At 41.9% G+C, this 15,411-nt stretch overlaps 3 protein-coding genes across 4 annotated transcripts in view; 1 reads left to right on the plus strand and 2 right to left on the minus strand.

Moving 5' to 3' along the window:
- Positions 1–660: 660 nt before the first annotated feature.
- On the minus strand, positions 661–8,083 carry abcb9 (ATP-binding cassette, sub-family B (MDR/TAP), member 9). 2 transcript variants are annotated; one of them, XM_046035888.1, is made up of 13 exons: positions 8,067–8,083; positions 6,833–6,874; positions 6,079–6,766; positions 5,243–5,357; positions 4,729–4,859; positions 4,405–4,610; positions 4,128–4,325; positions 3,883–4,011; positions 3,584–3,772; positions 3,091–3,264; positions 2,329–2,488; positions 1,666–1,802; positions 661–1,497 (listed from the first exon to the last, which is right to left on the minus strand). In XM_046035888.1, the coding sequence occupies exons 3-13, from the start codon at positions 6,743–6,745 to the stop codon at positions 1,171–1,173; spliced, it is 2,433 nt and encodes an 810-aa protein (XP_045891844.1). In that variant the 5' UTR covers positions 6,746–6,766; positions 6,833–6,874; positions 8,067–8,083; the 3' UTR covers positions 661–1,170. The 2 variants fall into 2 exon arrangements, with proteins under 2 accessions (XP_045891844.1, XP_045891843.1); XM_046035887.1 differs by lacking the exon at positions 8,067–8,083 and adding an exon at positions 7,177–7,240 and having other exon boundaries at positions 6,079–6,874.
- Positions 8,084–8,856: 773 nt separating this feature from the next.
- Positions 8,857–13,230, minus strand: zgc:113436 (uncharacterized protein LOC503528 homolog). Its single transcript, XM_046034937.1, has 8 exons — positions 12,888–13,230; positions 12,113–12,306; positions 11,904–12,015; positions 11,664–11,802; positions 11,401–11,455; positions 11,059–11,316; positions 10,862–10,978; positions 8,857–9,547 (listed from the first exon to the last, which is right to left on the minus strand). The coding sequence occupies exons 1-8, from the start codon at positions 13,054–13,056 to the stop codon at positions 9,287–9,289; spliced, it is 1,305 nt and encodes a 434-aa protein (XP_045890893.1). The 5' UTR covers positions 13,057–13,230; the 3' UTR covers positions 8,857–9,286.
- A 458-nt stretch (positions 13,231–13,688) lies between these two features.
- The window catches only part of ogfod2 (2-oxoglutarate and iron-dependent oxygenase domain containing 2), a 7,929-nt gene continuing 6,206 nt past the window's right edge, over positions 13,689–15,411 (plus strand). Inside the window, exons 1-2 of the mRNA XM_046034331.1 lie at positions 13,689–13,986; positions 14,107–14,163. Of these exons, the coding sequence (XP_045890287.1) occupies positions 13,852–13,986; positions 14,107–14,163 (192 nt within the window). The 5' untranslated portion in view covers positions 13,689–13,851. The remainder of the gene's footprint in view (positions 13,987–14,106; positions 14,164–15,411) is intronic.

Consider the following 15,411-nt stretch of genomic DNA (forward strand, 5'->3'; position numbering starts at 1 on the left):
CTCACGCAACTTCTTAACAACAGAAACATCCGGCATTTTACTGTGGCGACAACGACTATATATTATAATCATAGTATATGAATATACAATGCAATATCTTATCTGTATAGTAAAGTAGTTACCTCACACCTAGCTTCTTGCAGGCAGGAGTGAGATAGAAAAGAGGCGAGCCTGAGGCTGATGGGACTGACACTGGCTTTAAACAACATGATAAATGTGAATAGGAAGTTCATAACATTCTACGATAATAAAAGAAACACCCTTCAAAATACTACGAATGTTTCACAATCCATGATTACGTTGACTGAAATCTGAAAAATGGGGTTTACGAGGTGACATTAAATGCAGCATTTCCAACACGTTCGTTTCCACAAATAAATTTAAAAAAAGACCATGCTGAATATTTTTAGTGTTCATTCCATCTGTTTTTATTTACACTGATTCATACAATTCTCTTGTGCCATTAACGGAGTTATCCTCACCGCAGAAAACCATATATCTCTATAGTGCATTCAGTTCAACGACAAAGACAACCGTCTTTTCTTTGTAGTCATTAAATCACTAACTTGTGGAATTACAAATGATGTAATTAAACAGCCCTGTATAGAAACAAATCAGTTCACATGGCTACAGTAAGAGCAATATAAAAGCAAAAACAAATCCTGAGAAAGTTATTTATTTATCTGCAGTGCAATGATGAGGTAAACAACCACAAACAGTACATCAATGGCAACATTACCAATTCTTAAAGCTCTATCAGATAGTGATCATATCATCATTCATTCAGGTTTTATTTTCAGTGGTAATGCCAACCCTCTGTGATATGGTTTGATACATTCAATGTATTTTTAGCTTAAAAGTGCTACTAAGTTTTTCAGTGTAAGTGGATCTTAATTTAAGCTGATTAAGACATAACACTTTGATCAAATTCCACATAAAATATATCAAGTTCCTTCAGTAGTGTTTTGAGGTCTACATTCCGTTTAAGGTCATTTTCTTCTCTTTGCATGACAACGGCTAGACTTTAAGCTGCTGAATATCTGTACAAAATATCTTCTACAGTACAATTCTACAATATCTCCTTCCCAAAATAACTCAAAACACTAGCAACCCTAAAAAAAAAAAAACATCCAGCAGACCAATCCCATTTCCACACACTGCAGTCTATTCTCAGTAGCGCACATTGCACTCGGCCTCACTGCTGCTGCTGCTGCTGCTGCTGCTTTGTCTTCTCTGCTGCCTTCCACCATCAGACTTCCAGCTGAGTTTTTCAGGTGGGTTCAGGACTTCTGCCCCTGTCTCTATGCCCAGGACCTGCCTCTGTACCAGCTTGTAGTACAGCCCCCCGCTGGCCATCAGCTGACTGTGAGACCCCTGTTCGGCCACACGGCCCCTGTCGATCACGATGATGTTGTGTGCCTTCTCTACTGTGCTGAGACGATGGGCAATCACCAACACAGTGTGCTCATGCATGATGTTGTTCAGGGCCTGCTGAACCTGCAGTAGATATGGCAGAGATTAAAAAAATGATCACTGAGATCAATCAATCAGAACAGCTCTCTGACACATTACAGCTCATTAAAGTGGTATTTATCACAGGGTTATGTTATTGCGTTTCTCTTGCCTGCCACCCGTACATAACATTTCATTTGGCATTTCACTTACAATGTGTTCGCTCTCTGCATCCAGGGCGCTGGTCGCCTCGTCCAAGATAAGAACACGAGGGTTGCGGATGAGAGCTCTTGCAATGGCCACCCTCTGTTTCTGCCCCCCTGACAACTGGGAGCCTTTCTCTCCAACACCTGGGGAATAATCAGGAACAATAACTCAACTGTAGCACGTAGACGTCATCTTTATGAAAGCACAGATGAGTTAGCTCAATTTTATTTTTTTATTTATTTAAGGAAAAAAAAAAAACGCACATTAGGCCTTTTTATATTTTTGACTGTGTTTGGATAGCAGGCAGTGAAGAGGTGACTGCAAATAAGTGTAGAGGAGGATGATGCAACAAAGATCCCGGGCCAAACTGGAATTGTACTCCAATACTGTATACACCAGAATAAGTAGAATGTGGCTGATGAGGTCTGATGCTTTTTTAATTAAAACTGCAATTTTGTATCAATAATAAAAACATGTACATACCAACTTAAGTTACATTAGACTTTTCAAAAGAAAGTAATAATTGAGATATAATTTGGAACACGCTTCCATTAGGCCTAAAAACTAACTGTGAGGTTTCAGCGGAGGGAAGCTAGTATAAGGGCAATAGATTACGATCTAACGCTAATAATAAATAGTATTAGACTCAAGTGCACAATTAATAATTACTTGTCTCATAGCCTTTGGGGAGGGTGGTGATGAAATGGTGAGCATTAGCCTTGGTGGCCGCCTGCTTCACAGCCTCCATGGGGACGTCAGTCAGGCCATAGGCGATGTTCTCCTTGACCGTGCGGGCAAACAGCACAGGCTCTTGGCTCACAAGAGCAACCTGCAGAAGCAAATAGACAGATCTATGTGTGAAAGATCTTAACCAGCAATGAGTTGATCCTACTAACAAGTACAGTGTGTAGCAAATGTCGGATATACTGCCATTGTTGTCCCAGAACTGTTAAAAACCCCATCTGTGAGCCACACTGTAGCACTGGGTGACATGTTCCTTCATTACAGTTTAATACGGGCACTGTTTATTTTGAGTCCATGTCTAAATACACCGCTGCCCGTAAATACTCACTAGGGCACCCAAAGTGCATTAACCGACAGCAGAAAATAGTCCCCAACAAATGAGCAACATTTGCTAAATACGTCCAGCTGTTTTAGGAAATTACCCAGGTCTTTAGAAAAATTAACTAACATATTCGTCACCTGTTTTTAGAAATCAACATCTACAGCAGGAACCAATAGGCTTGGGTCTGAGTGTCACAAACGGGGTAGGAAAGTTGGAAATGTACTGAAAGACAGACTACCACATTTTCTAGCTTTGGTCTTCTCATGTGATTTGCTGAGACTTAACACAAATAAAGAATAGCGCCAGTCTTGTTCTAGCCTGTCCTAAATGTTGAACTCTTATCAGTTACACTGATGTGGACTGACCTTGGAGTGGAGGTGGTCGTGTTGGATGGTCTGAACTGGCTTCCCGTCCAGCAGAACTTGGCCTTGCTGTGGAAGGTAGAAGTTCTCCAGCAGACTCACACAGGAGCTCTTCCCACTGCCTGACGGTCCCACAAGGGCGGTCACCTCGCCAGGCCGCAGAGTGAAGGACACTCCCTGAAAAACACGCCGATTGGGGAAGTGATTCTTTCAAAATTAGAGAAGTTAACATATATATAAATTGCGAAGTTGTAATGCTGCCCGATTCCCCCAGAACTGTCTTCCTGACAGGGTACAAAACATTGTACAGTAGCTTTTAGACGATACTTGATCCCGATTTTAAATAAAAGGCTTTTACTGGCCCCATGTTTCGGAGTGAATTAGTAGTGAGGTGAGCCCTGACTCTTCTACCTGATGCCAAACTGATCAATTTTAGTGTGAAGAGTTATACACAGTTCATCAGCACATTCAGGCAGTAAGATCCTTCAGAACAAACCTTTAGAATATCAATCTCAGGGCGTGTTGGGTAGGAAAACGTGACGTCTTTAAATTCAACCAGGCCGGCGCACGTGTCTGGAGCCTCTGTGCCATCGGCTGGGTGTTTGGGTTTCCTGTCCAGGTACTCGAAAACCTTCTCAGCAGCTCCAACTCCCTGCATGAGGCCCGTGTAGACCGATGCTATACTCTGTAAGACAAACCGCACGTAACAGCGGTTGATGGGATTAGAGCCTTGTAAAGTATTTGCATACATACACGATGAAAGAAATGAAGAAAATAAGAAAATGGGTGAAATACCTCAAGGCATTCTCCCAGTTCGAGCATGTATATGAAAAAAGATATCAAGGCACCACTACTCATCTGATTGGTTACCACAAGGTGGCCGCCATAGTAGAGGATAGCAACCTCTAAGGCAAGCTCTGAGATCTGAAAAACACATACAAACTCTATTGGCGCCCACGCTAAATAATAATAAATAATATTTACCAAAAGAGATTTGGAGCTTTACATCTTCATTTAAAAGGGCAACTGCTGATACCTACACAACTGGACCACATGTAGCAAGCGTAGGCCAGGGCTTGTTTTTTGTTGAGCTGGAACATGGCCAAAAGCTTGGCGTAGTAGGAGTCGGCCTCCCCACCCTCATTGGCGAAGCTCCGTACCGTCCTCATGGCCGAAATGGTTTCTTCTGCAACTTTATTGGCCTCTGCAAGGGTTGTTTGCACCTCTTTGGTTAATTTCTGGAAAGAAAAGTACAAAGGAGCGAATTTAATCTTACCCGCAAATGGAATGATCAACACACACATGAAACTACTTCACCTTGTAGTATTCGCCGTAAAGCCTAGAGACGAGGGCGATGAAGGGGAATCCCATGATAGTCACCAGCGTGAGCTTCCAGGACATCGCAAACATGAAGATGAAGAAGCCAGCGCCCTTGATGGTGCTCCGCAGGAAGATGTTGATATTCTGAGAGATGAGGTCACTCACCTGGGTGGTGTCAGCTGACAGACGTGAAATGATGTCACCTACAGGGGGACACGGGCATTTGAAGGACTGCTCTTCTAATGAAGAAGACTCACACACAGAGGGAGAAATCACTAATACACATGGAGGGACGGTTGGGTTAAAGTGTTCATATATCACCTGTATGGTTCTCATCAAAAAAGGCAATTTCCTGCCTCATCAGAGTTCTGAACAGATGATTCCTGAGCCGCAGATTTAACCTTGCAAAAGTCAGGGTGAAGACTCCTCCCCGTACTCCCACCGCCAGTGAACTGTGGAGAGGGTGAAGGTGTCATGAAGCATTTAGGTATCTTTTAAGTTTGGCACATGTGACACCTGAGACTTCCTGGCTCAGAATCTAGTCAAGCAATTTTGTCACGTCACTAAATCACCACACTCTCTTTCCTGATCCCTTCCATCTCTGAATGCTGTCCAACGATGGCAAAGAGCCCAAACCTACAATCATTAAATTACAATTATTGTTACAGTAAATAAAACATTAGAGTCCAAGTTGGCAACACTTTCACATAAACAAATGCCCCTCACCTCATACTGCCCTATAATTATAGTGTCTACATATATATAATCTTAGTGAGGACACACATCCCGTCCAACCCTCACCACTGGCCTCAGAAGACAACCTGTAGATGCTCACCTTGCAAAGGCCAGTACTGACAGCATGATCACAGGCTTAGCGAAGTACTCCATGCTCCTGTGAACCACAATGCTGTCTATTGCTTTCCCATAGTAGTAAGGTATGAAGGCCTCACCTGTAGGTTAAAGATAGACACCGGAATATAATGTAAGGGATGTCCACGCGTTTTTTTGTGGAACAGATTTCTCATCCGTGTGATGAGCTAACTTTAAGAGTAGAGCTGAAACAGTAAGTCAGTCAATCCGTTAGTTGAATAAAGGAAATTCTATTATCAAATGTTGTAATCATTTCATTGTTGTAATTCTGTGCTTCTGAGTTGTGATGCTTTGCTGCTTTTTTTTGTCTTGTGAGACTGTTGGTCGAAGAAAACAAGCAATTAGGAAAAAGTCTGCTCTGGGATACTTTGATGGACATTTTCCTCTATAGTCAGACATTTTATAGACCAGTTGATTAACTGAGAAAATAATCAGCACACTAATCAGTAATGAAAACTAGCTGCGGCCCTTGTTAAGAGGTTTAACCTTGTTAATGTACACTGTTGAGAGGTTTTTTGGCCTTCAGTCCACCCTTTATGGATTGCAAAGTCCGTGTGATAAGATTTATTTAATTTGTGACATTGAAGTTTCCTACTGTTACTGCTACTACTGCGCTTAGTTGCTCTTTATGAGAGCATAGATAAAGTGCTGTATAATCTGGAATGAGTAAGACAGACTCTGTACACTATTGCCATAGAAAGACTGTTGAGTTATTGCACATTAGTGCTGCAATCCTCTGTAACAGATAAGTCTACACACTGTGATTTGACTGCTTTATATTATTACGTCAAAGACACTCACACACAGCAGAGATGATGAGGAAGAGGACGGCTACAGACAGCAGCCCACCATCCTTTTTGCAGTAGTTCAGCAGACGTCCCAGTGTAGCCCCAGAGTTGGTCTTCTTCTTCTGGCTTCCGTCCACCTTCTTCTGCCTCTCACGTCCCACCTCCTGTTCCTCCTCACCAGCTGCCTCCACCAGCTTTTCAGCGTCCTCAGAGCCGCCTCCCCCTCCACTGCTGCTGGTGTTATTGCTCGCTGCCTTGGACTCCTTCCCCAGCAGCCCCCAGAGTAGAATGACACCCAGAGAGGAGGCACAAGTCCAACTTATCAGGCTCAGCAGCCAGGGCTGGTGGTTCAGAGGCCCCAGCTCAGACAGCATCAGCAGCTTGGCCAGGGCATAGGTGATGGAAATCAGGCAGATCAGGAGAATGAGGGTGGTGAGTTTGGCGACCCTCGGTGGGCCGTCTTCTCTGTTCCATGACACCCCTATGGAGGCTCCCAGCAGCAGGGAGGCTCTGAGCAGTACAGTCCCCCAGAGGTCCAGCGCTGACTGGAGGATGTTAAAGTTCAGGGCGTCCTTTTTAAATATGCTGAAGTATGATCCGTGTGCATACAGGACAGTGGTGACAACCACGTCCAGTAGGATGTACAACACAGAGCAGCTCACAGCTACTTTGATGCCCATGCTGACTAATGGGACCGATTTCTATAGAGAGTTATGATCAGTATATTTTTATTTTCTTTAAACGTCTTTTATTTTGAAGGAACTTACTTCCTGTCTCCTGCGGCTCGAGGACACGGGGATGAGGTAGTCCTGTAATAACAAGTAATATTACGCTGTTACTGTATGCTCTGAATGAATGTCCCATAAGGTTGCAACATCTGACCAACAAATGTTCCACTACTTTATCAGCTAGCTATGTAATTTAGCTGTTAGCAGACGGCGAGCTGTTATCAGGTTTCAGATGCTCCCATGTTTTTAATCCCTTCATGTCCAGCCAGGTGTCCACGGGGTCATTCACTACAGTCTGTCTCCAGTCATAATCAAATACACTGTAGCGTACTGGCTCTACTTACTAAGAGACAGCACTCACGTATCATATTGAGTTTAGTTACCTAACGTTACATTAGGGAAATGGACACCGGTATCAAAGATCGTCTATAGTACTGAGGATTCACACTTTGCAGGTATCTGACGACTGCGACGAAAGACTTGTCGCTGCAACGCGCAGACGCATTTGATGGCTTCATGTAAAATCGACTTTGACTTCCTTCTGTGATATGAATCAATGACGTGATGGAGCTGAGTCAAAGTCTGAACACAATCAAAGCAGTGCAACCGACAGGCTTACCTTGGTCACTCAGTCCAGGAGTGGGGACGTAGAATAGGTCGTTTTAATAGTATCATGTTTAGATCTTAAGTTTGTGTTTTCATTACTTGTATTTATTGTGTATTTTCATCCACTTGTATATGATCCCTCACTGTAGTAATGTGGACTGAAACTACCGGACTATTATTAGTTCTCCACTTTACAGGGTTCTTTTTCTGTATTTGCTTTTAGTTATTTATGGTCATTTGTTGTTTCTTTTCTTGGCATTGATGTTTCTTTTTATCTTATTTTAACATAGCCTAGGCCCTATATGTCAGATGTCTAGGCTAATTGTTTTCTTACTGTTTTTGAACAAATAATTTCCCAGTTTGTACAGAGAATAACATCTCTGGTCCATCCTGTGGGCTTGCTTGGGTTAGTGGGAATCCCTGGATTAGTAGTAATAGAGAGGAATTTAATACCTTGAGTCAAGTCTTTGGGTGGGAGGTGCCGTTGTCGATCATTTTATAGTTAATAATTTGGCCTAGTCCTCTTTTTTGGGCCAGCAATTCGAGTGCCCTGGTATTTTCAAAATTAGACATTATATTTTTCACTTATCCTTATATTTCAGAAATCCATGTTTCAACTGCGTTTGTAATTGTAGTCTGTGTTAAGTTGCCAAGTATTTTAGAGTACCTGGTCAATGAGGCAGCGAATACATTCAAACTTGTCAAAGATGCCGATGATCTCCCATACACTTCACGGAAAAGAAGGCAGAATGACACCTCTTCGCTTTTTATCTCTGTAACCTCAGCTGTGGCGGAAGTGGGCGTTCTGTGGCTCCTCCCACCAGCCAGTGTTCAAGAGCTGCGAGTCAACAACACCGAAAATACGTTGACAAAGTAGCCCGGGATTCTCCACGGTGTCATGAGTGGACTTTTTCCTTCGATGGAAGTCATGTTTTGTTAAACCCAAGTAAAACAGAACAATCCTCTTAATTATTGGGTCAAAATGATCACGACTCTGAGCAAAGTTTGTCAACATAAAATACTAAGAATAGTATTTTAAGTTCCTACAGGATTATAGATGAATAATTTTACTACTAATTGATTAAAGATGGCTAGACGACTGGGTCAGAGCATCTCCTAAACTGCAGCTCTTGTGGGGTGTTCCCGGTCTGCAGTGGTTCACGAGTTCCAAGGTGTTTACTTGGCCTTCAACTTCCCCAGATCTCAATCCGATTGAGCATCTGTGGGATGTGCAGGACAAACAAGTCCGATCCATGGAGGCCCCACCTCGCAACTTACAAGACTTGAAGGATCTGCTGCTAATGTCTTGGTGCCAGATACCACAGCACACCTTCAGAGGTCTGGTGGAGTACATGCCAGGGCTGTTTTGTTGGGGACCTACACAATATTAGGCAGATGGTCATAATTTTATGGCTGATTGCTGTATATCCAACAAAAACAAAGAGAGACTCTAATAATACAGTAACAAATGCTCATAAGCAATATTTAATTTCCCATAATGTACTGACTAGACATTAAGGGTACAAAAATGAAACCTTCATTTTAAAGTATTGTAGCTTAAAAATTGATTGTATAACAAATAAGTTAGCATCATTTTCATGGGAAACAATGTTATTTTGTAGGGAAACAGGCAAGAGCTCACATTCACAATTCATGTAGGGTCAGTGTTTACTGCCATTTACTTGGCCAGCAGATTCTGTTTCTACGTGTGAGATTCATCTACAAGTCAAACATCAGCCAGCAGTTTGTTCAGCTGACATGAAGCATAGTAGCACTCCTCATCACACTCATTTCACCAACAGCTGGATTTCCATCTTCTGTCTCATGACAACGTATGGTCGTGCTCCACTGATGTGTCCTCACTACAATCTTTCCAAACTGTCCCCTTCAGTGGACGTCAGATTCAGCTAAGTGATAGGCTAACTCAGTCTTTATGTCTTCGGAGCTGCTTTGCTCGGTGGCCAGCACCGTCTCAACAGGAAAAGACAAATATAAACTCTCTTTCAGTTTCTTCGGGGAGGGCGAGTCTCCCGCGCCGAACAGGGGATCTGCCATTTTGAAGGTCATCGAGGGCATGTTATGTGTCCTGCGTTTGGCGTTCTTCTTCTTCTTCTCTTGTTTGTAGGCTGTGTTCATGTTCGCGATCACCTGGAAGTGGAACATTCAGACACAAAGGGATGTCAAAATGTTAAAGGACAATACAATTATAAAACATCTGAGCTGAATATTTTCGCTCTGTATCTACCACGTTATCTTCCATAAATGTGCCTGCCAACAAGAGCACTGAAGCACTAAATATTTTCTTCACAATGACAATGGGTAAAATGGTTGTAATGCATCTCTCAGGGGGATGAACCCACATAGAATTATTACCAAAACTTGCAGACCCCCAGTTCTATGGAGACTTTCGCTTCTTTTAGTTTGATGTTTTGGTTTTGGTTCGCTGACTTAATGTGATGCATGCTGGACTTAGCATAAGGCATGCTGGTTAGACACTTTGTGAGACTTTCACCGGTGCTGCAAAACGTCACCATGTCACAGGACATTAAAACCTTGTGGAAGCAAGGCAGCTGCAGTTTTCTGAGTCCAGCCACCGCAGTTGCTTTTCTCCGGCTGCACCAAGTTGGAACCACCTTTTGCCTGATTTCAGATCAGTCATTGCTGTCCACAGCAGCTAACGTTTGACTATCAAGTCGGCGACACGTCAGCCGCATCGAACGCACCTTATATCAGTGTTTTTCTGCAAGTTCCGCTACTCCTAACTGACCAAAAATAAATAAATAAATATATTTTTTTTAAAAATCAATTAATCCAGCTTTAAAGAAGTTTTAAAGTTGCATTAAATCTGCATGAATTCAGGGAACACATTTTTTAACCAAACCCGCCTTTCTGCATGTCCTATCAAATCAAATAACCCTCCTCTCTATAATTAATGGGCCATTTAACCCTCCCGTACATCCCACAAAGTAAATACTGTACATCACACTAAGAAAGTATCAACATCCATTCATGGGATGAGTTATTTTAGTGCCGGCACAAACTGAATCAGATTTTAATAGTTTTGAATTTGAAATATTCTTACTGAATATTGTATGCAAAATTTGAAATTGTATTTCACGGATTGCAAATTAATTTAAGTAGTATTGTTTTCAACCTGTGAGTATTATTTAAATTTTGGTGGAGTTCAAAAATTCAGGTCAGAAATTTAGTTTTCATATTCAGTTTCTCAAAATTTTATTTCAGCTTACTAGCACTCATCCAGGGGAGTATAGACTAGGGTAGAAGAGCAGACAACATTTCAAAACTATAAAAGTCAGATTCAATTTGTGCCGTCCATTGTGCACTAAAATACCTCCATACCTTTAAAGACACGGAAATGAGAATCATCATTCCTGACCTTGTGTCAAAACCAACAAAGCAGTGTCTGATTGAAATAGTGCAAGACAAAACCATATGAATTACCAGTTGCTTCACTGAGTTCTGCTGCTCCTGCATTATGGTCATGTATGTCGAGGCCTTCTCCTTAATGGAATACATATCCTGTTCTAGCTCATCATAATTCAGCAGGCTCAATGTAGTCTAGAGGGAAGGAAATAAAATTGGTAAGCAGAAACAAACAGCACTGTTAGAATTTTTTCCCCAGACAAATGGAACCTTACCTCGTTTGGTAAATTAGCCTTCCTGTTGAACATGAGGGAGTAAGGGGTGAACTTGGTCGTAGGGTTGGTGGACGTCCTAAACAGAAATAGGACGGGGTCCAGGAAGTCGTCCCACTCATCCTGCTTCTCTGTTACCATCTGCACAATGGCTTCCTTCAGTAACGGACTTGTGCAGTCGTGGAGCGGGTTGAGCTGAGGTTGATCCAGTCGGGAAACCTTCTGCACGATGCTCCACCTTTCGCACAGCAGCTTCGTCACCTGGAAGATAAACCAGACCCACCACTGCGCTACAATCTCTGATCCTTTTATTGAGCTGTTTATTGGAATGAACTCACATCTCACCTCATCACAGAAGTCAGCATTCTGCGTGCACACTACTGTTTTAGGGGCACCAAACCTGATAGCATAAAAGAAAACAGAGTTCAATTTCAAGTTAAAAAGTTTTGTAATTTTGTGGCTATCAACATGGGTTAGAATACCACTCAGCCACGTAAAACAGTTTTATCAAGTTCTATCAAAAACACCAAATCTTTTGGTTTTGAGGGACATGAAAGTGGTCTTAAGTAGAGGACTAAATAAAACAAAAGTAACGTAAACGTTTTTACCGATATATGCATTTGGAAATACATCTGGCAACAGAGAGCGCATCTGTCTTTTGCACTGGAAAAGCTTCTGGCCATTTACTAAAGTAATCAATGAGGACTGTGACGTTGGTGTTGCCTTGCCGCGACTCTGGGAAAGGCCCTGGTGAAGACAAGAGAAAAACAGACAGCAGGTCACAAAGTGTGGAACGAAATCGTACAGCAGAAAAAATATTATTTGATGAAATTAATTGAGGCAAAAACCTATAATGTCAATCCCAACAATGTCCCAAGGTGCGTCCACTTTTATAGGCCGGACAGTCCTTGCCAGGCTTTTATTCCTCTCCGTTTGCTGACAGGTCTCACATACTTTTATCTGAAACAGCAAACAGTTATCATCACGGTTAGACCATATTATCATCATTTCCAAGTGATATTAACAGAACACTGATATTAACATAAACATGTATTACCCAATCCACTACATCTTTGACGATCCCCAGCCAGTAGTACTTGCTCTGGATCCGGTGGACAGTCTTCTTTTGGCCCAGGTGATGACCGATGTCATTAAAGTGGCAGTCAAGAAAAATCTGCCTCTTCCTCTCAGCCTCAATCACCACTTCCCTCTTCTCTTCTTTCTTGGGTCCCACATAGTACAGCTTTCCCTCTTGAATTAAGATATGAATGAAGAGTGGGGCATGCTGTAGCACACTTTGGTACTCCGACAACAAGAGGTTGCTGAATACATCTTAATAAATACTTGTGGCATATGATGCGAACATCACACCATACTGAGTTTAAAAAATTGTATTTAATGTTGTCTTGCTTATCTTGAATGGTAGACATACTCAGAAAACATAACATGGACCTGCTGAGAGAATAATGAGAGCAACGCCTCAGTTTGGCAAACACCACATATCTTCAGAAAATGTCATCTTATATTTTACTTATTATTAGTTCGAATGTTGTTCCAATAAAGCAAAGTACAGCCAGTATAGCTACAAGTGGAGATATACCAGTGCTGGTTATTGTGAACCACTACATTAGTGAGCCGAACTTTGTAGAGGCGCCAACAACTTCATTTAATATCTTACTTTATGTCCTATAAAGTATATATTTGCTGAAAAGCAGGGCCACGTTAAATTTTCAAGTCTTTTGAATGGAAGTTCGTGACGCCATCAGACGTTCCTGGAGCTAGAGGAAAGCAATACATTGCCAGTGTTTTATTCGCTGTAGAATAACCCTTACCATCAATGATAAATTTCTGGGCGTATCTTTTGAGATTCTTCTTTCGTAAAGGATTCATTGTCTGAGGAAAGCAGCCTTTAGCCACAAAAGTGTAAATGTCACCGAGTTTATTGGAGCTGGATTCAACCACCTCCTCCTCAGCCACTTGCAAAGACTCCACGCTTAACATTTCCGCATAGACTTTACAAAACAGTACGGACAGCGAAAATACACCTCAATGCGAAAAAATATCCTGGTGACCTATCGGCATATTTAGCAGCAGTGCTAGCTACTGCTAACGAAGACAGATCATCCACAACAAAATCACAACAGGATGAAGACACATAAGGGTGTGCTAGTCTCTCTCTTCTTCTACTTAAGCATATGTGCGGTTGGTAACCCATTTTTCGCACTAGCGCCCCCCAGACAACAACCACTTCGTGCAAGGTCCAGGTTGAACGTTTTATTTTGAAGTACAACTGTACACTCTCCACTGGAAACCTTATGTCAGCCTTAAATGATACAAATGTTAAGACGTTATCAAATGACGCAATTCAACAGCGGTAAATACTACATTTGGGTATATTTTTCCACCTACATATATGAATCTTGATAAAATGTAACGGTCACTATCTCTGCCTACGTTTCTTTCTGTTGCAGAATAGTTGTGCGTTTCTGTCTTCTAGTGGTCATAGATTGTAACTACAACTCCCAACACGATAGCACTCGTATATAGTTGGATGTTGTTCCAGTTGCTGGCCGCTTTATTACTCTCTCTGAAATTACTATTGTTGGAGATGACGCTTTTATTTTCAGAATTTGGAACCGGAAGAGGACGCTGTTATTTTAGGATTTCAAACCGGAAGTGTTATGTTTGTTGAAGCCGCTGACCCAGAGTTACCCACGTAGGTGGTCAGTCTTGGAGGAATACTATTACGACGTTTTTCTGTTTTCTTAAAAGTAATTCCTTTTGCGAGTAGTAATAATGACAAACCAGGAAGACAGAAATCCTCAGTTTTATATCTGTAACTGTTTCAAAACTGATAATATTTTCCTGGAGGACTACAAGCTGCATGTCCGCTTCGAATCCGAGCAGCAGTTCAGACTGGACTATCAGGCAGTGAGTGGAGATTAGTTACATTTTTTTTAAACAAAAATAGTATTTGAAGTGGCATGTCCTGTTTGTATAACTGTTACACTACTGACAAGTGTGCGTTGCATGTTAATTCTTGCTACACAGCTGCTCAGCAGGCTTGGTTGCGTGACGGAGCAACAGTTTGAGGATGTGCTCAACAAGGTAAGAAAGTGTGTTTAAGTGACCGAACTATTTAAAGTTGACGCAGTTTCCTCATGAATGGAACCAATGCGAGGGCGATACATCGTTTCAGTTTTTCATCTGGTCCTGTCTGCGTTCAGAAAGGCAAAACTCCAGCGGTCCAGATATTGTAAACAAAAGCCATGTGGTTGAAATGTCGTTCGATTATCGACGGGGAAAATAACAACAAACTCCTCCAAATTTCTACCTGATAGCATCACGGAGCACCGTCAGGTTCATAGTGGTGTTGGTCTGCAGCGCATATCAGCAGACATGAACATCTCCTGTTAAACAATTTAATAATGCAGGAGGAAGAAACTCTGCATCAGGCGGTCTCATCACAGATAATTTATAATAAATAAAAAAGTAAGTGGGCCACAATTGCAAACATGCAAAAAAGTTGGCCCATGATGCAAATGGAAGTAAAGGCTTATTATAAAAGCAACTTATTTTTATGAACCTATGTATCTCCTTGAATGAATGATTTAATGCATATACAGGTGCCGGTCATATAATTAGAATATCATCAAAAAGTGAAACTTGGATATTATATTCATTCATTACACACAGACTGATATATTTCAAATGTTTACTTCATTTAATTGTGATGATTAAAACTGACAACTAATGAAAATCCCAAATTCAGATATCCGAAAATTTAAACATTACTTAAGACCAATACAAAAAAAAGGATCTTTAGAAATGTTGGCCAAATGAAAAGTATGAACATGTACAGCACTCAATATTTAGTTGGGGCTCCTTTTGCCTGAATTACTGCAGCGATGCGGCGTGGCATGGAGTCCATCAGTCTGTGGCCCTGCTCAGGTGTTATGAGAGCCCAGGTTGCTCTGATAGTGGCCTTCAGCTCTTCTGCATTGTTGGGTCTGGCGTATCGCATCTTCCTCTTCACAATACCCCATAGATTTTCTATAGGGTTAAGGTCAGGCGAGTTTGCTGGCCAATTAAGAACAGGGACACCATGGTCCTTAAACCAGGTACTGGTAGCTTTGGCACTGTGTGCAGGTGCCAAGTCCTGTTGGAAAATGAAATCTGCATCTCCATAAAGTTGGTCAGCAGCAGGAAGCATGAAGTGCTCTAAAACGTCCTGGTAGACAGCTGCGTTGACCTTGGACCTCAGAAAACACAGTGGACCAACACCAGCAGATGACATGGCGCCCCAAACCATCACTGACTGTGGAAACTTTACACTGGACTTCAAGCAACGTGGAT

Source organism: Micropterus dolomieu, linkage group LG21 (genome assembly GCF_021292245.1).
Source record: "Micropterus dolomieu isolate WLL.071019.BEF.003 ecotype Adirondacks linkage group LG21, ASM2129224v1, whole genome shotgun sequence".
In the NCBI taxonomy this organism is placed as follows: Eukaryota; Metazoa; Chordata; class Actinopteri; order Centrarchiformes; family Centrarchidae; genus Micropterus; species Micropterus dolomieu.